A 23,147-nucleotide genomic window follows, 5' to 3' on the forward strand; every position below is an offset into this window, starting at 1 on the left:
CGCCTCCCTCGCCACCAGCACCCGCGTCCAAATCAACAGCACTCCCTCCTCCTCCTCCACCTCCTCCTCCCCCCGCAGCTTCTACCACTGCATCAGCATCATCAGCATTAGCAGCAGCGCCGGCGGCGGCGGCGCCGGCGGCTCCGCGCCCACGCCCACGGCCGCCGGGCGTCTTGGCTCTGCCGCCCCTTCCCCCCGGGGTCTTAGCACCACCACCGCCGCCGCGACCGCCAGGCGTCTTAGGCGCTGCCGCCGGGCCCTTTACAGGGGTGAAGGGTGCATTCCCGGCACCGGCAGTAGTGGCTCCCACCTCGGGACCGGTGGCTCCTGCTACTGCCGCTCCGTTGGGTAGTTGACCAGCACGCCAGCCGGGCGCACAGTGCTGTGTGGCGGTGCTGCTGCTACAGCTGCTGCTACCGCGGCCGGTCTCGTGCTCGTACCAAGCCACCAGGCCCTGTACGGGTCAAGAAGTCGAATAGAGGGAGGGGGATGAACAGCGTTTACAGTGTTTTTTTTATTTAGTGCACGATTTACGTTCCGGGATGTGGGGTCATGGTCATGGATGAATCGAGGAGGAAAGAGAGGTAATCGAGACCACCACAGGCGACGGGAAGCGCGAATTCCACATATCTTTAGGCATCCAGCTCCCATACCTGGTAGATGTTTAAGTTTTAAAAAAGAAAACAAAAGAAAACAAAGCCGAAACGAAACTGGACTACATCAGGGGCAGCAGCCCCTGGCGGAAGCCTCGCACCCAGCTCGAGAACGTGCACCTATGCGGCCCCAAGCTAAAGCTTAAAGTGGGAGTCCCTCCATCCCCATGCCCCTCCCCTTTCACCGCGTTACAGTCCGTAGATCGGGACCCCTCCCCCCCTCCCCCATTGGGGGAAAAGGGGTCAATGGTCCGTCTTACCCCTTGCTCCCCCCACCTGGCGCCGTTCTCTCCACCTCCCTCCCTCTCTCCCTTTTACCCCCTTCCCTCCCTCCCTCCCTTTTATCCCCTTCCCTCCCTCCCTCCCTCCCTTTTACCCCCTCCCTCCCTCCCCCTTCCTCCCTCCCAACCCCACCATGACGTCCTCTGCGGCCGAATCCTGCAAACCACTGAACTGTGACAGAGCCGAGCCGAAGCAGCTGCCCACACCCGCCGCCAGGTCCTCAGGCCGCAACAGCGCCACGTAGGCGCCCTGGAGGAGGAGTCGGGAGGTACAGGGAGGGAGGTACAGGGAGGGAGGTAAGGGAGGAAGGAAATGGAAGGCAAGAGGAGGAAGGTAAAATTATGCGAACTTAAGGAGGGGGAGAGGGAAAGACGAACCACACACGTTGAAGCTGCTGCCAGGGCAAGAGTGTATGAAACGTAGAACTGAACTGAGGGGGAGCAGACGCGGGAATGCGGGGCGGAGCGAGGGGGTCCGGAGAAACCCTGCTGCAGACTTCATAACGAAACCAATAATGCAATTAATCATCCCCGCGGCTACAAAGAGGAGGTGAAAAGAAGAGGATGTGCGGCATTTACAATTACGGAGATCTGGGACGAACTGGAAAAGGGTAGGACGCGGCTTTCCTTAGAGGCTTGGGATTATCCCCAAGTCGACGAGAGCCAACGTGATCCCGGATTCCCGAAATTTGCAAAAAAATCATTCTTTTCCGTCTAAGTTGCATGAAGGGCGTACCTGTTGCTCACGGAGGTACGACGCAAACGCGCCGTACAGATCCAGCCGATCGGCCATACTGGCACCGTTGGTGGACAGCAACAGGGTGGGTATGGCGCCCATCGATGAAGATTGTCCGGTCAGCACAGACCCGAGCTGCGGGTGCTGCGGCTGTTGAAGTGGCTGCTGTGCTAGGTGTGCATGTGCTGCTGTAGGGAGCGAGGATGGCGGCGCGGGTCGCTGGCTGGCGGCCAGTAGGCGCTGTGGCGAGTTGGGCGCCAGGAAGTTGACCCACAATCTATGGAAGTCGTCGCGGTCACGATCCCGACAAAAAGCCTGAGTCGGGGGCAGGGGGCATGGCAGGGGTAAGGTATAGGGGTTGGTAGGGGGGTATACGTNCCGGGGGGGGGGAGTATGTAGAGGGGTTACGTAGGGTGGAGAGGGAACGACATGGAGAGGGGTTGAGAGCAAGTTACAGAATAGTGGGTGACATGTAGGGATGTCGATGACATAACTGCCTCCGCGCACGGCGTCAAGAGGGCCCGCAGGGTTACATTGCGACAGGGTTTAATAGGGGTAATAGTAATAGTAATAGTAGTAATAGTAGTAGTAGTAGTAGTAGTAGTAGTAGTAGTAGTAGTAGTAATAGTAATAGTAGTGGTACGTTTCCTTTTTGAGACCAGCAAGTCAACCCTGAGACGGATGATGATGATGATGGTGATGATGGTGATGATGGTGATGATGGTGATGATGGTGATGCGATATTCAAGACACTGAAAGCGGGCGGGCGGGCACCTTGATGGGTGGGGCGCTTTCGGAAAAGCAAGAAAGGGGCATGTCGGTCAACGCGTCTCCAAGGAGGACCCCGCCGCCACCACATACATAGTCGGGGCTTGCGCTGCCCCCTAGGATCCTACATGGATGATAGCCACGAGGCCGCGATGGATGAGCCTTTGTGCGATGTGGGTTATGCACGTAGATGCTTACCTCGAACGCGCCTTCCAGTTCGGCTGTCGCCGTTTGCAAACCCAACCATCGCCCTTGACGGGATATAGCATCTTCACCGCTGAATAGTGCTGGGAAATTCCTGAGATCATCACCTGGCAGTTTAACTTCCGTGGGTGAAGAGACATTCTCGACACGTACCCGACCAAGGTGCAGAAGGAACGGACGCGCATACCGTGGACCTTTGCGCTTGGTGGTGCGAGGCCTGCTTGGCGTCCTTGAAGGGCTTCAGCGCGCTGGGTGTTCTTGGGCGGAAGCTCGCAAATGACTTCTGCAATGACGCCTTGCTTGATGCACGGCTCCTCACCAGTGCTTGAAAACCACTCTGACATCTTCAATTGAACATTACTTGATTGAATTACTTATATCTGCCTTCGCATCTACTGCGATTGTAAAAGCTGCCTTTTTGTGAACCTAAAATATGGGCGAAACACAGGGTGTGACACAGTATATACGACCTGAGCTAAACAGTTGCAAATAGGATAATTATAGCAGAGTTGCCTAGTTATTGTCCTGCACCTGTGCACCTTGTTCGGCCTTGCCGCCAAAAATAACATGAAGGAAAAGTGCCGTAATGTCCATAAATTTTTGCCCTGTTTTGCTCAATAATCCACAACAAGGGTCGTTCGATCGACAAGTGTTCTGGCTTTAAATTCTTATGGATGCAAATTAAAATGAGCACAGGCCCGTCTCGACAGCTCAAAGAGCCCCTGATACTGAAGAACCCAGACGCAAGCATAGTCTCTGTGAAGACAAATGCTAGATGGATTGGGCTATGCAGAAAGCCGTGTAACCAATCCGTTAGCCCCGTGGGTCAGCAGGCCAGAGGTGCAAATCCCTGTAATTTATCATGTGCGTGTTCAACAGACCGACAGGGAGAATTCGCAATTAGCGGAGGATAGTTGGCATGGGGGGGCAAAGAGTAAACATGGCCGAACATCTGAAAGCATGTTAACAACCTTGCTGTATATCGGTAAAGAGCATTAAGGCATAATGCACGAACCGAAGGACTCCTAGCAAAGAAGGAATGGTTACTCCGCAGCGGCAGAAATGTTGCGTACCGGACGCTCTAAAATGCCCTTCTTCCGGTAATGCCGGTAAGGAGACGTAGCCGCTCTGTTCCTGCCATGTATGCACTATTACAAAGGATTCAAAATGTTTAAACATTTCGTCTATTTATCCACTGTCCACAACTCAGGGGATGCATGCAATCTTCGGCCAGCCTTCGCGGGAATGCCCGGTTGTTGCACGTACAAACAGACCGGTCCGACCGTCCGGAGGGGGGTATAGTTCATGTGAATATAAACACATAATGAAGGACGATCATTATCATAACCTGAAAATGAAGCATAATTCTATGTATTGGTTGCATGTAATCCTGGTGGGGTTGTTCTGCCAGTCAACCGCTGGCATCCTTGACATGCCCAAAATTGCTCTCTACATGAGCCAGTCTAGTGACGTTCTGGATCTAACGTGGGACAATGGGCCGATGCACCTTTCGCAGCAGCTTGCAAACCTAGGCTTGGTCGTGCATTCGGCAGCTGATGCCCAACCTCCCCTTGGCGACATCGATGCTCCCAGCGCCTACATCATTCCTGCTCAATATGGGCATACACTGTACACAGCGGCAGAGGATATGAGCGAGGTCGCATCGTTTCTTTCCCATGGTGGCCTTGTAATCGTTCTTGACGCCGGCCTGGGTGATGGCGCAGCTCTGCGAGATTTCGTTTCACAAGCGCTGTCTCTTAAAGGTGATCGAAAAGTGGAAACATATGCCGAACGTGCGCGGGTCTTGATTTAAAAACCGCAACACCCTTGAAGATGGCTAACTGCTCTTATAATTATTCCCATTGTTTGATCCAACATCAATGCTGAAGGTCGTCTTTCCTATTCTTAACGCGTTCTCGCAGGTTCATGGAATCTGTGCAAGCAGACTGGCACGACTGACAAGTTGCGGCGCTTTAGCCGCTCGAGCGGTCCTTCGCTCAGCGATGCCGCACTTTCTTTCCTCCCTGGTGGGAGTTTTTCTGGTTCGCCCGACTGGCCTGAGACCCTTGAGGACGCGCGCATCATCTCTACTTACACGTCCTGCCAGCACCAGGATAGCGACGCTGTCATTAGACCGCTTTACACGCTCTACGGCGACGAAATGCAGGTCGCTGCGCAGGCAAGTAGAGAACGTCGAGGTCCATCGAATTTACCTCTACCTGTTGGCACGCGTTGCGGGTCCCAGCAACAGCGCATAATCATAATCCTCAGGACTTCTATGGACCCATATGACCTTTATAGCTTAGTATCTCATTTGTATGCCGCCAGAGTGCTATCCTTCTTTTTTCTTCCCACGCGAACGGTCCAGCCTGCCCAGGATTCCGCGCTAAGGATGATGTGATTTTCCCACTTTGGCTGCCTGCACGCAGGCGTTCGGCAAGGTTGGCAGCCCCGGCGCCGTGGTGTGGCTCGGTTACAGCTGGAAGGACGGGCCCCAGCCGCAATGGGGCGCGCTGCTGAAGAAGCTCATCACCGACTTCGCAAACGGTAGGTAGCCGATGTGGGTCACGCTGTATGTGGATGGTCGGTAGCTGTTACGTTATCTGTACGGATACACGGACACTCGGCCATGCAGAAGAGGGCAACGGATGATCGATGAGATGTCCACCCCTGTTTGGGTCAGGGATTTGGGATTTGGGATTTGGGTCAGCGCCACACGGGATACATTTCTGTGATCGACATTGTGTAGCGGCCCTTCTGCTTGTAACCCAGTATGTGGGTTGGTAACCCTCCAGGGTGATGCGCTTACGAAATAGGGCTGTACGAGACTTCTCACATCGGTGCTCCTTTAGGTGCATCGCTTAGTGTATTCTGACATTCGTGACATCGCCAACACTTGTTTCCCTGATTAATTCAGGGTTGTACGAAATTCCGCTTGAGGAAGACCCGGCGCCCACGGATATGCTGTCTTGCATCATTGAGGCAGCCGCGGACGTCGCTCGGGATATCGACAGCATCGTAAGACGCTCCATGCTCGTGCCCGCTGCCTACCCGCCTGCCCCAACCCATGGCAACAACGGTAACAACGGGAATCACGGTGACAATGGCAACAACGGCAACAATGGCAACAACGGGAACAACGGCAACAACGGCAATAGCAGGAGCCGTCGCCTGTCGGAAGCCGACGTCGAGCAGCTTGTCGACAACGTTGTAAGGCGCTCCATGCTCGTGCCCGCTGCCTACCCGCCTGCCCCAACCCATGGCAACAACAACAATGGCAACATAACAACGGGAATCACGGTGACAATGGCAACAACGGCAACAACGGCAACAATGGCAACAACGGCAACAACGGCAACAACGGCAATAGCAGGAGCCGTCGCCTGTCGGAAGCCAACGTCGAGCAGCTTGTCGACAACGTTGTAAGGCGCTCCATGCTCGTGCCCGCTGCCTACCCGCCTGCCCCAACCCATGGCAACAACGGAACAATGGCAACCATCAACAACGGGAATCACGGTGACAACGGCAACAACGGCAACAACGGCAACAACGGGAACAACGGCAACAACGGCAACAACGGCAATAGCAGGAGCCGTCGCCTGTCGGAAGCCAACGTCGAGCAGCTTGTCGACAACGTTGTAAGGCGCTCCATGCTCGTGCCCGCTGCCTACCCGCCTGCCCCAACCCATGGCAACAACGGTAACAATGGCAACCATGGCAACAACGGGAATCACGGCAACAACGGCAACAACGGCAACAACGGCAACAACGGGACAACGGCAACAACGGGAACAACGGCAACAATGGCAATAGCAGGAGCCGTCGCCTGTCGGAAGCCGACGTCGAGCAGCTTGTCGACAACGTTGTAAGGCGCTCCATGCTCGTGCCCGCTGCCTACCCGCCTGCCCCAACCCATGGCAACAACGGTAACAATGGCAACCATGGCAACAACGGGAATCACGGCAACAACGGCAATAACGGGAACAACGGCGACAACGGCAATAGCAGGAGCCGTCGCCTGTCGGAAGCCGACGTCGAGCAGCTTGTCGACAACGTTGTAAGGCGCTCCATGCTCGTGCCCGCTGCCTACCCGCCTGCCCCAACCCATGGCAACAACGGTAACAATGGCAACCATGGCAACAACGGGAATCACGGCAACAACGGCAACAACGGCAACAACGGCAACAACGGCAACAACGGCAACAATGGCAACAATGGCAACAACGGGAACAACGGCAACAACGGCAATAGCAGGAGCCGTCGCCTGTCGGAAGCCGACGTCGAGCAGCTTGTCGACAACGTTGTAAGGCGCTCCATGCTCGTGCCCGCTGTGTACCCGCCTGCCCCAACCCATGGCAACAACGGCAATAATGGCAACCATGGCAACAACGGGAATCACGGCAACAACGGCAACAACGGCAACAACGGGAATCACGGTGACAACGGCAACAACGGGAACAACGGCAACAATGGCAATAGCAGGAGCCGTCGCCTGTCGGAAGCCGACGTTGAGCAGCTTGTCGACAACGTTGTAAGGCGCTCCATGCTCGTGCCCGCTGTGTACCCGCCTGCCCCAACCCATGGCAACAACGGTAACAATGGCAACCATGGCAACAACGGGAATCACGGCAACAACGGCAATAACGGGAACAACGGCGACAACGGCAATAGCAGGAGCCGTCGCCTGTCGGAAGCCGACGTCGAGCAGCTTGTCGACAACGTTGTAAGGCGCTCCATGCTCGTGCCCGCTGTGTACCCGCCTGCCCCAACCCATGGCAACAACGGTAACAATGGCAACCATGGCAACAACGGCAACAATGGCGATAACGGGAACAACGGCAATAACGGGAACGATGGCAACATAGGGAACAACGAGAACAACGGTAATAATCGGAACAACGGTAATATCGGAAACAATGGCAACAACGGGAACGACGGCAACAAGGGCAATAGCGGGAGCCGTCGCCTGTCGGAAGCCAACCTTGAGAAGTCGTGATAAATAAGCGCCGGTGCGACACCCGTACGTCATTAACCCATTTCCATCATTATGGGGATCTTTGCCCCAATGCGCGGTTACGCAAGTGGCCTTCATGCATGTTGGATGTGCGCTGCGCATTATTGGATGTATAGGAATTTTGCATCGCTCGTCATGCCATGGCATGGCATGGGCATGGGAGTTCTGACCCGAAACAACCCTTAATGCACTGATAGGTGCGCGTGTCTGAGGGCGTGCGCATGTGTGGCCGGGGATGAGTGTTTATATACATACGTCGATCTTGCACATACACGACATAAGATCATCATAAGTCACTATAAATCTGTACATAACCTTCCCGATACGCGCGGACATCGTGCTGTCTGTCTGTCTGTCTGTCTGCGTAACAAGTCAAGCAAGCCGCTGTGTCCCCTACGCAGTAGCGGTTTCGGGATAAGCTTATCGCCGGGCGGAAAGGCGAGGGGATGTCCCTTGTCAGTGCCTATTTTTCTCCATTTCCTGCATCGCTGTTGGATGCGGTGGTGTGCGCCATTGTTTCGTGGTGCCAGTTTATATCAAGCAGTAGTCATCCAGGTGCTAAACATGCCGTTGGTCGCTAAGGTCCTGAATACACCCGTCTGCGCTTTGTCGTGCAGAATGACATCATGGGGTTCATTCACATGGGTGCAATCACATCAATACCAGGGAGGGGGGAAGTGGATTCTTTGGCCGCCACCTGCGTTTTATTCTTTAGGTACATTTTTCATACATGACGGACAACTGCATCGAAGACTTTTATTGACCTGGGCAGCAGGATGAGCTTAGGGTTCACAAGTCAGCAGCAGAGGTTGTGGAGATGACGTGGCAGAGGTACCCTCAAGGCAGTAGGATGATATATCTGTCTGTATGTACATGTACATATATAAAGCGTTCCTGCACATTAGGGTTTGTGCGGTAGGTAGGTAGGTATGTCGTCGTGGTCTGGTTAGTCCGATGTCTGTCTGGTCGTCGTGGTCCGGTTAGTACGACAAACGGCGCTATTAGCATGACGGATGTAGCCCATACAGACCGTGTCGATATTACATATGACCAATAGTATGCCCACGATGGATGCCTATACTTCTATATACTTCTATCGACTTAATCGCTTTCTGTGGAAGTATATATTAAAATGTGCTGTATGGCGTAGTACTTGCGTGTGTCGGCCTCTTAGTTTTATTGCTTGAGGATGGGTTAATGCTGGGTTAATTAATACCTTGCGCGCGGCGGTTGCTCTTAGATTGCCGTATATAACATCCTTTTGATGCAGGTTAGGCGTATGGCCGCGCGATGGTTGTTAGCTGCGGGATTGCCTATCTATCTGATTCCATCCGGAGTTCATTAGTCCTTGTTAGATGGCGCAGGCGATAAGCGTCTTGTCTATGCGCGTGCAGGACTTAACGTTTTGCTTTAGTAAGTAAGCCTTTATGCCGAACTGACGAGCTGGAACATTTTTTTCGGTGGGGTCATAGTAATATCTTCTTAGGGTGATTTTCCCGATGTATGTATACTTTGGCACATACGATAGGCAGTGTGGCGTGTATTGCGTCGCCGAACTCTAGCGATTGACTTCTCCGAATCGTGAAGTGCTGTATATAGTGCCGTATAGGCGTGGGCCCTCCGGCTAAGGGACGTTTTATAGGCTTGTGGTATGAAGCATGGGTTTTGGCTGATGAATAAAGTTTTTTTTTGCCATATGAACATAAATGACTTATGTAACATTGATGTGCTTCCAGGGCTTAGTACCAACTTGTTGCGAACTTGTCACCAAGTTAACCTGTTACCAAAACCCCTCTTGAGACCAAGTTTATGCCCTTGCATGAATGATGTTGGAGGAGTGTAGCAGTTTTCCAACCTCCGCCCCAGCAGCTTCAGCCGAAACACAAATGGCCATTTTAGATCATCTATCCGAAAACCATCTGGCAGTGGTGCTGCCGAGCAGTACCTCCTTGTGGACTCTTCACGCTGCATAATTGTATCATTACGGCTGTTGAAAAGCTGTTTATGCGCTGCGTATGCAGCCAAAATGCGAGGCACAACTGACCATCTTCCTCACCCCCTTCCCACCAACAGTGTAAGCGTAGCGCGTTTCGCCGGCGGGTTGGAGAGCCCCTAGCTGGGGCCTTACGTACGGCCTGCAGGTCCATCTATACAAGTTCCTTGGAGTCCTGTCTGCGATACTTCTAGAGAGATTGTACTGAAGGACGACATGGCTTCGATGTTTAGAGCTAGGCCAGTCACAGAGGCCTGAACGGCGAGGCAGCCTAGCTATACAAAACCAGAACTAATCACTGTGCGGGGTCTGGGTACGACAACATAGCAGGCCGCGTGTGAATAGCACAGACCTTACACTCTTCTGTGTGTGTGTCTGGTTGTTACAGTGGGCTCCAGACTCACGAAGAGTTACACGTTACCTGATGTGGTGAGGGGGAATCCGTGACTTTCAAAACCATCGGCTCACATTGCTTGCGTTCCCATGTTGATTCTGTTCATAGCTGCTTAGTACGGCACCAAAGCGGAAAAGAAGCTGAGCTACCGGTGTGCCGTACATCCGAATAAGAAGCCTTAGGGCTCCTTAAGACTCCTTAGGAATCCGGTTCGACATGTTAATTGATTTCCACGTCAGTTCACTTTTCCTCATCCTGACGGTAAGTTGCTGGCCGCGGTACTGGCATGATAACCTCAACGCGGGCAGCTCAGTGCGTTTTGCTAGGGATCGGTAGGGCCTGCGGGGCCTGCGGGCATATGCGAGTGAAACTTTGCTTGAACAAGTAGCTAACAAACAAAGTGCGTAACGGTATCATTCCCTTCAGGAACTTTTGGTTGCGGAATATAGCCAACACGCTTCATAAAGCCCCGCGGGAGTGAAGATATGACAGCATCCATATCATGTGCGTTGTGCACTCGCCGTGTTCTCGGAAGCCGACATTAGACCGGGCCCGATGACCGCGGAAGACGCCCGGAATGGCCGCGGGTCCTTCAGAGCAGTTAGAAGGCAGAGACGCGTCGAGACAAGCTGCATGCTAAAGTCAATGACAGTAACACGCCAATCCGGAAGAACAACGCGAGCTTTGTATATGTTATATTCTATTCTTATGGGTGGGCGTTTCCTGGTGTACAGCCAGGCACGGAACAGGTCGGACCAGGCCATGTACGAAACGGATAGAAGTTTGGGAGGTTTGAAGACCAACTAAAAGAGAAAATGAATTTAATCATGTGATTCTGAGGTTGAATAATCGGCAGCATGTATGGTTCGCTGCAGTCCATGTTGAGGCGTTGGGGTGGCAACGAACGCCACTTCAGTGTCTCTTCCAAATCCTCCCAAGAAACCAGAAATAATGTACTATGTTATATACTAATATGATAATTAAGCTTGCATTTGTCAAGTGTAACATAATTGGTACAGCAGTACTTCATACCTTGTCGAAAGATGCCGAGACAGACTGGATGCAGCAACAGACGGTGAGCCGCGCGGCGCGATAATTTCGGCTACCTTCCCATTTACTGCATTTGTCTTACATTATGTACATCAGCTACCCATCAGGCCGCGCAGGTTATCTTTCGTACCAAGCCTGGTACAAATAGCGTTGCTGCTCACAAGTTCCCAAACAATCGCCACATATTGGATGCGGTGATTGTGATGGTCTTTATTTAGCTTCTGAAAAATGCGGCTGAATGCACCCAACATTCTGGTGCTAACTACAAAATTACTTCTTTGTTGGGCACTTGGCAGCACTGTAGCAAAGGTCCCGTCTGTGTCCCTTTACCACAGTGAATTTAAAGGGGTCATCGACCATTCCTGGGACGATGGCTCTAGGAATCTTATAGTCCAGCTGAAGAGCACTGGATTTGATGTGCACATCGCCGTCGATGGCCAACCGGCCGGCCTCGGAAGCGCGGACGCTATGGATGCATACATCATTCCAGCACAGAATGGACAAGTTCTTTATTCAAATGCTGAGGACATGGAACAAGTTGCCGCTTTTGTCAGCTCCGGTGGACTTGTGATTATTCTGGATGCTGGCCTTGGCGAGGGCGCCGCAACATGTGATTTCGTTTCCAAGGCCTTAAAGTATCAAGGTAAATTTAACTTATAGCTTTGAGCTATAACCACTCCATTCGCGTGCAGCAACTTTGTGTCTCAAATCTTCTTAACAGTCCGCGGCTTACCGTACCAGCTCTTCGTTTAATAGCTAGCCTACATTACCATATAAAGTCGTAACTCAGTACTTTTCGTTTTACACGCTATTATTTGCAGGCAAATGGCTTATGTGCAAGCAGTCTCACATTACGGAGCCCCTGACGCGGCCGACCCTTAGCCGATGGGCGTCGTCTTTCCTCCCGGACATTCGCGGCTCAATACCATGGCCCCGAGAACTGGAGGTCTCTCCAGCTACAGGTCTCAGCACATGGTGCCACCACGAGGACGTACACGCGGTCACAGTTCCACTTTATGTCGCAGTGGCGGATGACGACCGCGCGTTTCTCGCAGCTCAGGTGAGTTCCCCCTGCCAAGACACCTTGGTCAGTGATCCCATCAAAGTTCACCTTCTGTGGTTTAATTTCAGTCAGAATAGAAAATCGGCGGCTAAAGAGGGAGGAATAGGTCCTGAAGGCTGGGAGTGTTCCGGGCAACGAGAATCCCGGCCATGGATTCGGCCTTGAATTCGGTTTCTTGAATTCAGATCTGGATCCGTTGCTTATCCCATTCATCTTTCTAAAGCTCGCGAATACGACGCAACCAGCTATTCAGCTAAACGACGACGGGAAGCCCCGATCCGAAAATTGTTTTTACCCTGTTTTTTTTGAAACGTTTTACATCGTCTACCGACAGGCCTCACTCACCCCTGTCCTGTCCACCACACCGCACACGCACGCAGGCGTTCAGCAAGGTCGGCAGCCCCGGCGCCGTGGTGTGGCTCGGTTACAGCTGGAAGGACGGGCCCCAGCCGCAATGGGGCGCGCTGCTGAAGAAGCTCATCACCGACTTCGCAAACGGTAGGTAGCCGATGTGGGTGGGTTTCCCTGTATGTGAATGGTCGGTAGCTGTTATATGGGTAATGGGGTTCTCAATAGGGTGCTATGAAGATAAATAAATAAATGCGGTCACGGGAGGCATAGAGAGGGTGAGGGGTACAGCTTGAAGCCGGCAAGGGAACGGAAAAGCTCACAGGAACACAACTCGGGGCCACAAAACAAAGGCATAAAGGTAAGGTAAACTTAAGGAAGGGCCGCTCAGAAGAAAAGAGAACGAGAGAGGAGTCGTTGGGTGATTTAATGGTTGGCTCGGATTACACTACGACGAATACTGCGGCGGCGGCGGCGGCGGCGGCGGCGGTAGTTACTGTACCGACCGGCGCCCAGAGGGGGTCTCCGTGGCATCTGCGGTGGCGATTATTTGTTAGTTGATTGGTGGTTATGGCTGCACCTGGTGACAGCGTTTTAGGGACCCACATCCCCACATCCCCACAACTCTGGTAAAACCTCTGCAAGCTAGATAGACATTGGCTGAGCTTCCAGCTATTGCCAGCGCAGCTAAGCGTGCCTGCGTCCTCGCCTCCCTGTTGCACCCTGTGCCGCTCTGCCGGCTGCAGATGCGCGGGGCTCTGCCTTCAGCGGCCACCCTGTCAACCCTGTTACCTCGGGCAAGTACGGCTTGAAGCCGCAGGCGACTAAGGACATTGAGGAGGTGCAGGAAACCGTCTTCCATAGGGCCCTGGCGGCGGCGGCGGGAACGTATCCACCGCCGGAAGGACCACCGTCGCCTGATACGCCGTCGCCACCGCCGCCGTCGCCGCCGCCACCGCCGCCGCCTCCGTCGTCACCGCCGCCGTCGCCGCCGCCACCGCCGCCGCCGTCACCGCCGCCACCATCCCCGCAAGACGATGATGGCAATGATGATGATAATCCTAAGACCAAGCCGCCTCCTAGGACACGATCCCCGCAAGAATCGAAGCCCTCGTCGCCCCAGCCCAACGCTCCATCACCACCGCCCAAGAAGTCGGTTCGACCACCACCCAAACGCAAAGGCAATGATGACCGCCGTCGCTCGCTTCTAGACCCAGCCACCTATCCACCTCCGCCGTCGCCGTCGTCGCCTGATACGCCGTCGCTACCGCCGCCGTCGCCTCCGCCGCCGTCGCCCGCCGTCGCCCCGCCGCCGTCGCCTCCGCCGCCGTCGCCACCGCCGCCGCCGCCGCCATCACCCCGTCCACCATCGCCGCAAGACGATGATGGCAATGATGATGATAGCCCTAAGACCAAGCCGCCCCCTAGGACACGATCCCCGCAAAATCGAAGCCCTCGTCGCCCCAGCCCAACGCTCCATCACCACCGCCCAAGAAGTCGGTTCGACCACCACCCAAACGCAAAGGCAATGATGACCGCCGTCGCTCGCTTCTAGACCCAGCCACCTATCCACCTCCGCTGTCGCCGTCGTCGCCTCCTACGCCGTCGCTACCGCCGCCGTCGCCACCGCCGCCGTCGCCTCCGCCGCCGTCGCCACCGCCGCCGCCGCCGCCATCACCCCGTCCACCGTCGCCGCAAGAGGATGATGATGACCATGATAGCCCTAAAACCAAGCCGCCCCCTAGGACACGATCCCCGCCAAAATCGAAGCCCTCGTCGCCGCCACCCAACGCTCCATCACCACCGCCCAAGAAGTCGGTTCGACCACCACCCAAACGCAAAGGCAATGATGACCGCCGTCGCTCGCTTCTAGACCCAGCCACCTATCCACCTCCGCCGTCGCCGTCGTCGCCTGATACGCCGTCGCTACCGCCGCCGTCGCCTCCGCCGCCGTCGCCTCCGCCGCCGTCGCCACCGCCGCCGCCGCCGCCATCACCCCGTCCACCGTCGCCGCAAGAGGATGATGATGACCATGATAGCCCTAAAACCAAGCCGCCCCCTAAGACTCGATCCCCGCCAAAATCGAAGCCCTCGTCGCCGCCACCCAACGCTCCATCACCACCGCCCAAGAAGTCGGTTCGACCACCACCCAAACGCAAAGGCAATGATGACCGCCGTCGCTCGCTTCTAGACCCAGCCACCTATCCACCTCCGCCGTCGCCGTCGTCGCCTGATACGCCGTCGCTACCGCCGCCGTCGCCACCGCCGCCGTCGCCACCACCACCGCCGCCGCCACCACCGCCATCGCCACCGCCGCCGTCACCATCACCGCTATCGCCACCACCATCGCCACGGCCGCCGCTGCCACCGCTACCGCCATCTCCGCGACGGGATGACGGCAATGACAATGACAAGCCGAAGCCCCGACCACCCCCTAAGGCGAAGCCGTCACCACCGCCACCCAAGGCACCCCCACCGCCGCGCCGGACGCCGCCGAAGCGAGGTGGACGCGATTAAACGTCATCTACCTTTCCTTCCGAGATCACGTTGAAGCCATGCGATGATGGCCAGCTTCGCCGCTCTCTTAAGCCGCCGTCGCGCCGCCAGACCAATTGCTCCATTGCACCCCCTAAGGCACCTTTTCGTCCCTACGGCCACTTTCTTCGCTTTTCTATTGTTGGTGGGGGCTAGAGATAGATATCAGAGGACGGTTGCAATTGCTGCTGCTCTTGAGCGTGCGTCGAATCCCCTTAACGCCAGTACGAAAGGCGGCAAGAGGGGTTGCGGATGGGGTTGTGGATGGGGTAGCTGAATAGACTGTTGCCTAGTCTCCGTCAACTAGGAATATGCAACAGCTTACACGGTGTCGAATCATTCGCATTTCTCAATGTGCCGTACGTACGAGGTGTGTTGTACGGCATTTCCAGTTATTTCCAGATTGGGTTGTCAGATGGCGGCATGATGACGAGGTAGTGTTTTGTGGAGCTCATGATGATGCGTCGCAGCTGATGAGTTACCAAAAAATGGTATATAATACTAAACGCAGGTCCGTGAATATATTTTTGTACAGCTGGTCGGGATTACATACATACATGCGCACATTTTCCAAGGCGCTCGAGGGAGGGAGGGAGGGAAGTCAGAGGGCCATTTCCCTCAACCGACAAACCGACAACGCTCAACGGTGTTCCCAACGGTGTTTCCCTTCTTCGTTTTATGTATATTTACGAGGGAAGAAGCTATGGAGAGCGAGCAGTTGCTGCTGCTATGCTGCTGCACCGCAGTACTGCTGTACGGGGATGATGGCGCTAGTGTACAGACTGTAGCTTGGCCTAGGAGCTAGGAACGGCCTCGCAATTACATTTACGTCCTTATTGCCCTCCTCATATAGATAGTTCGTTAGTTCGTTAGATTTTGGTGGTATGTATGTAAGGAGGGGCCTGTGCGGCGGTGTAAGTCCAAACAGAAAGTCTGGCATGCGTGTGCGGCATGGACGGCACCTTGGTCGTTCTATAGGCTTGACTTCGTCACAAGGGAGGACACCCGTTTTGTTCTCTTTTCCTTTCCTTCTTCTACCCTTATCCTGCTATCCAGTCTGGCGGTGTGTGCCATGGTGTGTTATCCGCCCAGTTGCCCGCCTCCAAGTCACAGCACGCGAGTACATAAATCTTCAGCCATGCGCTTATGTATGCTTGTATGTGTGTATGTCTGTGTGCAAGTTTCCGTATCTGCGGCTGTAAAGCAAGCTAGAAGGAAGGTATACGGTGATCAGTTACGGCCGCCGCTGCCATCGCCGTGGGGCTGACCTTTCCCATTCCCTGGAGTGGGGGTACCGATCGGGACGCGCACACATACACATACACACACACACACGCGCGCATGCGCGGGGTGCCGGGGGGGGGGACCCCGCGGTGAAAGGAGTAATAATGTGTTTATCGTGCATTATGTATGCCCATGTATGCAAAGCTGCAAAGATGATGTAGGTCATTCATAAGTTGGTTGAGATATAGAGAGATGTCGGTTAGTTAGTTTGGACGATGCAAGATAGGCTATGTGTATGCGTGCGGGCGTGTGTGTGTATGTGTGTATGTGTGTGTATGTGTGTGTGTATGTGTGTATGTGTGTGTATGTGTGTGTATGTGTGTGTATGTGTGTGTATGTGTATGTGCGTATGTATGTGCGTATGTATGTGCGTGTGTGTATGTGTGTATGTGTGTCTTACATCTTGAGGTGAGGTATTGGCCATGTGGCAGGCGTACATCGCATCATGCATGCAAGTAAGTTGGGCTGTAGGTCGGGATGGGCCGTGCGGTACGGCATTGGACGCATTGCCCTCGTCCGCAGCTATACTTCTTAGATGTCTTATGTAGATGAAATTTGGCCACTAGAGTTTTCGGGGAAGCCTAGGTAGCTTTACGTAGCGCCATTCAGCACGGTCGGTCAGTGAGAGGGATGTTAACCCCAGCCCAAGAAGTCTCTTCATTTTTTAAATCGTGTGGATAGCGGGGAAATCAATTTGGTGCTGTTGATGACCTTTTGCGTAAGTTTGGTGTCGAGCGGAAAGGAGTTGGTAAGGGAGAACGGTTAGGACTCTGACCGATATAACGGCCCTCCAATGATGGAGAGTGCTTCGGCGGTCGTTCCCGTTGGGATACGACCAGCGTCAGGTCGGGATCGACATGTAACAGAACCATGGCTCATGAGAGCGTGCGCGCGTGCGACGCCTCCCACCCCCCGGTGGAGGAGAGCGGAACTAGCGGACCTGCGGCTCTCGGCTGCTTAGGAGGAGGGGACAGAGAACCCCCTCACGCCCCTTGCGCCCCGTCCGCGGGAGAGAGCTTAGGCGGTCTTTCCGTTGGGGCTGGGCTGCAGTCCCTGGCCCGGTGTCAGGCCCGGTCACATACTCGTAACTTTCACACACAGCTACACACACACAGCCACATACACACACACAGCCACACAGCCACACACACACACACACACACACACACACACACACACACACAGCCACACACACACACACACACACACAGCCACATACACACACACAGCCAGCCCCCCCCCCACACACACACACGCACACGCATACACACACATCAGTGCATGGGCGCAAACGATAACATCATCTAAATCTTATCCCCCCCGGAAACATTCGGCCTTTCGGGTTCGGTATTCTGTCATTCTTCTCGCGGTCACCCGAATGCAGGAATGGGCCGCCTGCTTACTACTTACACACAGCCTACTGAATATAAATACATGCACGTATACAACGTAAGCAACCAAAGCCAGGCCGCGTTGTTGTGCGGCACGTAACCCCACAGCAGCCTTAACCCCATGGCATCTGTGGGTTGGTTTTTTTGCCACCAGAAAGTGTGGCAGGGTGGAAGCGTGGCAGGGTAGATCGCATGATGACGCACATACATACATACATACTGCTCCCGGAGTGTTCGGGTTCAAATACGCCTGCCGACCAGGGTTCGACACCCCGTACGGGGCCCGTAAGTTTTTGGCCTTTTTTCGGTATCCCCGTCAGGGCCCGTAGGACTTTTCGGTGGCTCCCGTAAGGATTTTGGGGCGCGAAGCGCCCCGTACGGGGCCGCCCCCGGACCGGCCGAAGGCCGGTTACGGTGGCTCCCGTAAGGATTTTAAGGATTGATAAGAGGCCGTACGGGGCCCTGTAGGGGAGAAGACGGACCATATAAAGGATAAGGCCACACAATTGGCACATATTATTCATATTGCAATATTTAACTACACTTTTCATAATACTTTTATAACTTCTGGTCTGTAACATCCAGCGATGGCAGACAATGAGTCGTCAGGAGGTGACCAAGGGCCTCCTAATCCACCGCCCTCCAAGAAGCGCGAGAAAATAACGAAAATAACGATTTACAGGGCAAAAAAAATGCAAAGCGTCACTTTCCACAGCGTTTTAGCCAAGGACAGTGCCCCCGTAAAGGTTTTGCGGGGGTTACGGGGGCCCCCGTAAGGTTTTCGGCCGGCACAGGAGCCTGGTACGGGGGCCCCTCCGTAAGGAAAATTTGGGAGGTACGGGGGAGCCCGCAAGTTTCAGGAAGGTCAGTGTCGAACCCTGCTGCCGACCCCTCGAATGTTTGAGGGGTGTCGAATCGGGAGGTGGCCCCCCATCTTGTGGACTGTGTAGGGCGTGATTATAGCAATTTGCGAGCTGACCAGGAACTTAGCTGAGGCACCGTTGATCCGCTAGATCTGGTAGGATGCTGGTGGTGAGCTGCTGAACCCAACGATTACATTCTGAAATCTGATAGGGTGAACGGATTAGGGTGGCCCTCTCGCAGGGGAGAGCAGGTAACTGCCTCGGGTAAGGGGCCCGCTGGTGAAGCTGTACCACCCTGTAACAACAATACATACAAACACGTACAGCGGGCACTACGATTAGCATGCAATACCTGCCGTGCCCAATTTGACGGGCGCTGCAAACTGTGGAAAACTGTGGAAAAATGGAGACAAAGTGCTCAATGAGCAAGCGCTATACACTGGCGAGCGAGGGATGTGAACCCTACGGTCGTTAGAGACGCGCGCTTGAGAGCCCCTCGAGCTGGCTGAACGATATGAGGTCCATAAGAACCGCAAGCAGCCAGTAAAAGCAGCGCTGGCGGCCCCACTGCTTCCTACTAGCTAGCAAACACCATCCCAACGCAAGCAGCACGATAACGCATGCAGCTAGATGATACTTCTCAGGTAATTACTGGAAATTTGAGCGAACGCAGTAAGGGGCTTTGGGACACATGAATGCCCACGGGAATATTTTTTGAAAAATAAATTGCTAACTGCAGTATGGCTATGGCTAGCTAGCCTGGGGATGGGGATGACATCTAGATGGGCCAACGTAACTGATACTATTTACTGCTGATGTCGTTCTTCACAGTGCTTGCGTTGTTGTTTGGTTGCTGAGGAAACAGCCATAAGCTGAAGTGCCGCTACAAGGGTGGTCCATGTTAGCTGGCTGTTGCTGCGTTTCGGGGTTGGGGGCGTTAGTCCGGTTGCATGCTTGGGTTTCGACACACGATTCGTACCGATGGAGATTCGCTGCTGCTTAATTGGGAAAAGCTGTCATGGATCAGGTGACATAAAAAAGAGCGACAGAAATTTGGCGCGCCAATCTTATGGACGCTTCACGCCTGGAAACCGCGAAACACTCGTGGTGTGAAGGTTGCAACTGGGACAGGATGTTCGACATCGAGCTGGAGGTCTTGCTCCATTTTGTCAAAAAAACGTGTTACAACGGTTCCGACCTTGCCACACATTCACAGATTCCTAGCGTTATTCCAAGCGTCATTCATGTACCTTATTGTTATTTTATACCTCTGTGCAGCTTACTTGTTGCAATCCAAAAGGTTCAAGGGCATTGCGAAAAGGATCCAACACCAAATTCATCTGCAGAATATAGACACACCATATCTACAACAAATTATATCTATTCCAGGAGTCGGCATTCAGAAAGGTTGGTTGGTCTCGTAAAACATCTTGCCGGGCTTCATGAAAGGTGTAATGCCGTTTAATATAAAAAGCGATAACGAATGTTATTAATTAAAGTAATCGTGAGGTGACTCCCACGGCCAGAGAATGAAACAAAGCGGCATCAGGTCGGTGCACATATAATGAATACTTACCTCGTGCACACAACGGACATAAACAATCTGTGGATTAATTGATGTCTAGTGCGGCCGCTGCGTCCAAACGATGCCATGTTTGGATGTATGCCTTTGGGGGACTACGTGCAGATGTACCCACGCGCACAACTCCCATCCTGCATGAGACCTAGCAGCGGTAAATGTAGCAGCGGTGGTGGCAGCGGCGGTGGTGGAGCAGCGGTGGCTGCGGGGCTGCGGGGAAACTGCAGGTCGTCGCCCCGCCATGCCGTCCCTTGGCGAACAGTTGCAATTTGATATGACTATGCACCATGCATCAAGCCGTAACCGTACCGTTGCTGCGAATTATACACACAGAACTCCAGGAAGTCGGATTCGTAGGGCCCCTCGGCAGCTCTACGCGAAGCAGGGGAGAATACCAGGCAACAATACCGCACAACTACTAAACATGGACAAATATATGCTTAAAAATGGTCCGATTACTTGTGCAATTGGTCAAAATCATTAGACCATTTGCTTGATACGGTAATGGTGCATTTATATTTAAAAGCCGGAGTCGTCGGAAGGATTTAAAAACGAATAGGCTGGGCAAATTTTTGCGAGCCTAGCAGCCACGATGGTGCGCTATTAGTGATGTGCAAGACCATATCTATTAGGTAGCAGATAAAAGCAGGATGTCACGCACTGACAGCAGTTATGGCATTCTTAGTCGTGTACCGCCTAACGTTGTACACTTCATTTCGCCTTCGCTTATCATAAGCGAAGTACAATATTACTCGTGTACCTCAGCTGCCGAAACCGGCTAGCTACCAGACGCGTCCGTCCCCTAGCCGTACTTCCGAGGTACCGGTCGCCTTGTAAATAGCGCTACTGGTCCAAGCCATGTATCAAGCTCAGTCACCGGCAGGACAGAGGTTGATTGTAAGCTAAGCCCCGAGGATAGCGGTTGATTGTACTTGCTAGATGAAGAATGCGTCCCTGCGTACCTAACATCGTTGCGCTAAGCGCAATACTTATTTGTTGCGTGCTTGGCAGGAGTGCAGCCAACGTACTTGCCGTGTCTCTTTACCAAAGTGAATCTAAGGGAGTCATAGATCTGTCCTGGGACAATGGTTCTCAGAATTTGGAGGCTCAGCTGAAGGATCTTGGCCTGGACGTGCACATCGCCGTCGATGGCCAACCGGCCGGCCTCGAAAGCGAGGACGCTATGGATGCATACATCATTCCAGCACAGAATGGACAAGTTCTTTACTCAAATGCTGAGGACATGGAACAAGTTGCCGCTTTTGTCAGCTCCGGTGGACTTGTGATTATTCTGGATGCTGGCTTTGGCGAGGGCGCCACAACACGCGATTTCGTTTCCAAGGCCTTAAAGTATCAAGGTAAACTGATATTATGTGTTTTCATGATTACTATTGGTGTTGCGGCTTTGCTTATCATCTACCAAGCAGATTGCTACCGAGGTTTTCTTTGTTTTTACGTAAGCCCAAATGTTCCCAAATGTTCCCTTGAAGCTCCCGAATCATACTTGCAAATTGTTTGGTCCATGAATTGCAGGTGAATGGCAAACGTGTCAGCACATGGCTGGGCGGTCGGAGCCCCTGACGCGGCCGACCCTTAGCCGATGGGCGTCGTCCTTCCTCCCGGACATTCGCGGCTCAATACCATGGCCCCGAGAACTGGAGGTCTCTCCAGCTACAGGTCTCAGCACATGGTGCCACCACGAGGACGTACACGCGGTTACTGTTCCCCTGTACCGTGTCATCGGAGGCGACGCTACATGGCTAGCAGCTCAGGTCCGTGACTCTAATAAATTCTTAGACCAAAGTATATTTATCACAGAATTTTGTTATGTATGATATATGGTAATGAGCATGAGCATCCAGAGCTGCTGCTGGCCTGACCGAAATCAGCTTACAACCGTGTTGCAGGCATCATCATATCCAGTAGCAAACAGTGTTGACAATAAAATATATAAGGTAGTTCGCGAGTCATGATTAGGTCCCCTGATTATGTTTTTCCTGCTCGTCCAGTCTCACCCTTAATTTTGCAACTGACCGTTGCCCTCCGTTGCTTATCCCATTCATCTTTCTAAAGCTCGCGAATACAAAGCAACTAGCTATTCAGTTAAACGACGAAGGGAGGCCCCAATCCGACATTGTTTTAACCCTGGTTTTGAAACGTTTTACATCGTCTACCGAAAGGCCTCACTCACCCCTGTCCTGTCCATCACACCGCACACGCACGCAGGCGTTCGGCAAGGTCGGCAGCCCTGGCGCCGTGGTGTGGCTCGGTTACAGCTGGAAGGACGGCCCCCAGCCGCAATGGGGCGCGCTGCTGAAGAAGCTCATCACCGACTTCGCAAACGGTAGGTAGCCGATGTGGGTTTCCCTGTGTGTGGGTGGTCGTTACTTTACTAGGGCAAAAGAAATATAATGAAGGTACAGTACGACAGGAGGAAAGGGAAAGAGGGAGACCTGCGTCCTCGCCTCCCTGTTTCTCCCTGTGCTAAGCGTACCTGCGTCCTGTGCCGCTCTGCCGGCTGCAGGTGCGCGGGGCTCTGCTTTCAGCGGCCACCCTGTCAACCCTGTTACCTCGGGCAAGTACGGCTTGAAGCCGCAGGCGACTAAGGACATTGAGGAGGTGCAGGAAACTGTCTTCCATAGGGCCCTGGCGGCGGCGGCGGGGACGTATCCACCGCCGGAAGGTCCACCGTCGCCGTCGCCGTGCCTCGCCGATGCGCCACCGTCGCCCGCCGCCGCGCCATCGGTACCGTCGCCGCCGCCATCGTCGCCGCCGCCGACGCCCCGCCGTCACCGACGCCACCTTCCCCGCAAGACGATGATGGCAATGATGATGATACTCCTAAGACCAAGCCGCCTCCTAAGGCACGATCCCCGCCAAAATCGAAGCCCTCGCCGCCGCCACCCAGCGCTCCATCACCACCGCCCAAGAAGTCGATTCGACCACCACCCAAAAACAAAGGCAATGATGACCGCCGTCGCTCGCTTTTAG

General features: G+C 53.9%; 4 protein-coding genes across 4 annotated transcripts in view; 3 read left to right on the forward strand and 1 right to left on the reverse strand.

Moving 5' to 3' along the window:
- The window catches only part of VOLCADRAFT_99038 (uncharacterized protein), a gene marked incomplete at both ends in the record, with an annotated part of 18,203 nt that extends 15,217 nt beyond the window's left edge, over window positions 1-2,986 (reverse strand). The window contains 6 exons of the mRNA XM_002957868.1: window positions 311-454; window positions 1,068-1,184; window positions 1,671-1,985; window positions 2,342-2,422; window positions 2,637-2,736; window positions 2,796-2,986. Of these exons, the coding sequence (XP_002957914.1) occupies window positions 311-454; window positions 1,068-1,184; window positions 1,671-1,985; window positions 2,342-2,422; window positions 2,637-2,736; window positions 2,796-2,986 (948 nt within the window). The remainder of the gene's footprint in view (window positions 1-310; window positions 455-1,067; window positions 1,185-1,670; window positions 1,986-2,341; window positions 2,423-2,636; window positions 2,737-2,795) is intronic.
- Window positions 2,987-4,011: 1,025 nt separating this feature from the next.
- Window positions 4,012-7,895, forward strand: VOLCADRAFT_99039 (uncharacterized protein; the record flags this gene model as incomplete). Its single annotated transcript, XM_002957841.1, has 5 exons — window positions 4,012-4,435; window positions 4,565-4,809; window positions 5,072-5,189; window positions 5,560-5,660; window positions 7,854-7,895. 5 exons carry the CDS (start codon window positions 4,012-4,014, stop codon window positions 7,893-7,895), a joined length of 930 nt encoding a protein of 309 aa, XP_002957887.1.
- A 3,426-nt stretch (window positions 7,896-11,321) lies between these two features.
- VOLCADRAFT_99040 (uncharacterized protein) lies at window positions 11,322-14,377 on the forward strand (the record flags this gene model as incomplete). Its single annotated transcript, XM_002957842.1, has 5 exons — window positions 11,322-11,736; window positions 11,915-12,153; window positions 12,537-12,654; window positions 13,251-13,392; window positions 14,317-14,377. The coding sequence occupies 5 exons, from the start codon at window positions 11,322-11,324 to the stop codon at window positions 14,375-14,377; spliced, it is 975 nt and encodes a 324-aa protein (XP_002957888.1).
- Window positions 14,378-19,646: 5,269 nt separating this feature from the next.
- VOLCADRAFT_99041 (uncharacterized protein) lies at window positions 19,647-23,147 on the forward strand (the record flags this gene model as incomplete). The annotated part of the gene is made up of 6 exons (XM_002957843.1): window positions 19,647-19,984; window positions 21,168-21,514; window positions 21,690-21,928; window positions 22,383-22,500; window positions 22,681-22,839; window positions 23,065-23,147. 6 exons carry the CDS (start codon window positions 19,647-19,649, stop codon window positions 23,145-23,147), a joined length of 1,284 nt encoding a protein of 427 aa, XP_002957889.1.

This window comes from Volvox carteri (genome assembly GCF_000143455.1).
Source record: "Volvox carteri f. nagariensis unplaced genomic scaffold VOLCAscaffold_81, whole genome shotgun sequence".
Classification (NCBI taxonomy): domain Eukaryota; kingdom Viridiplantae; phylum Chlorophyta; class Chlorophyceae; order Chlamydomonadales; family Volvocaceae; genus Volvox; species Volvox carteri.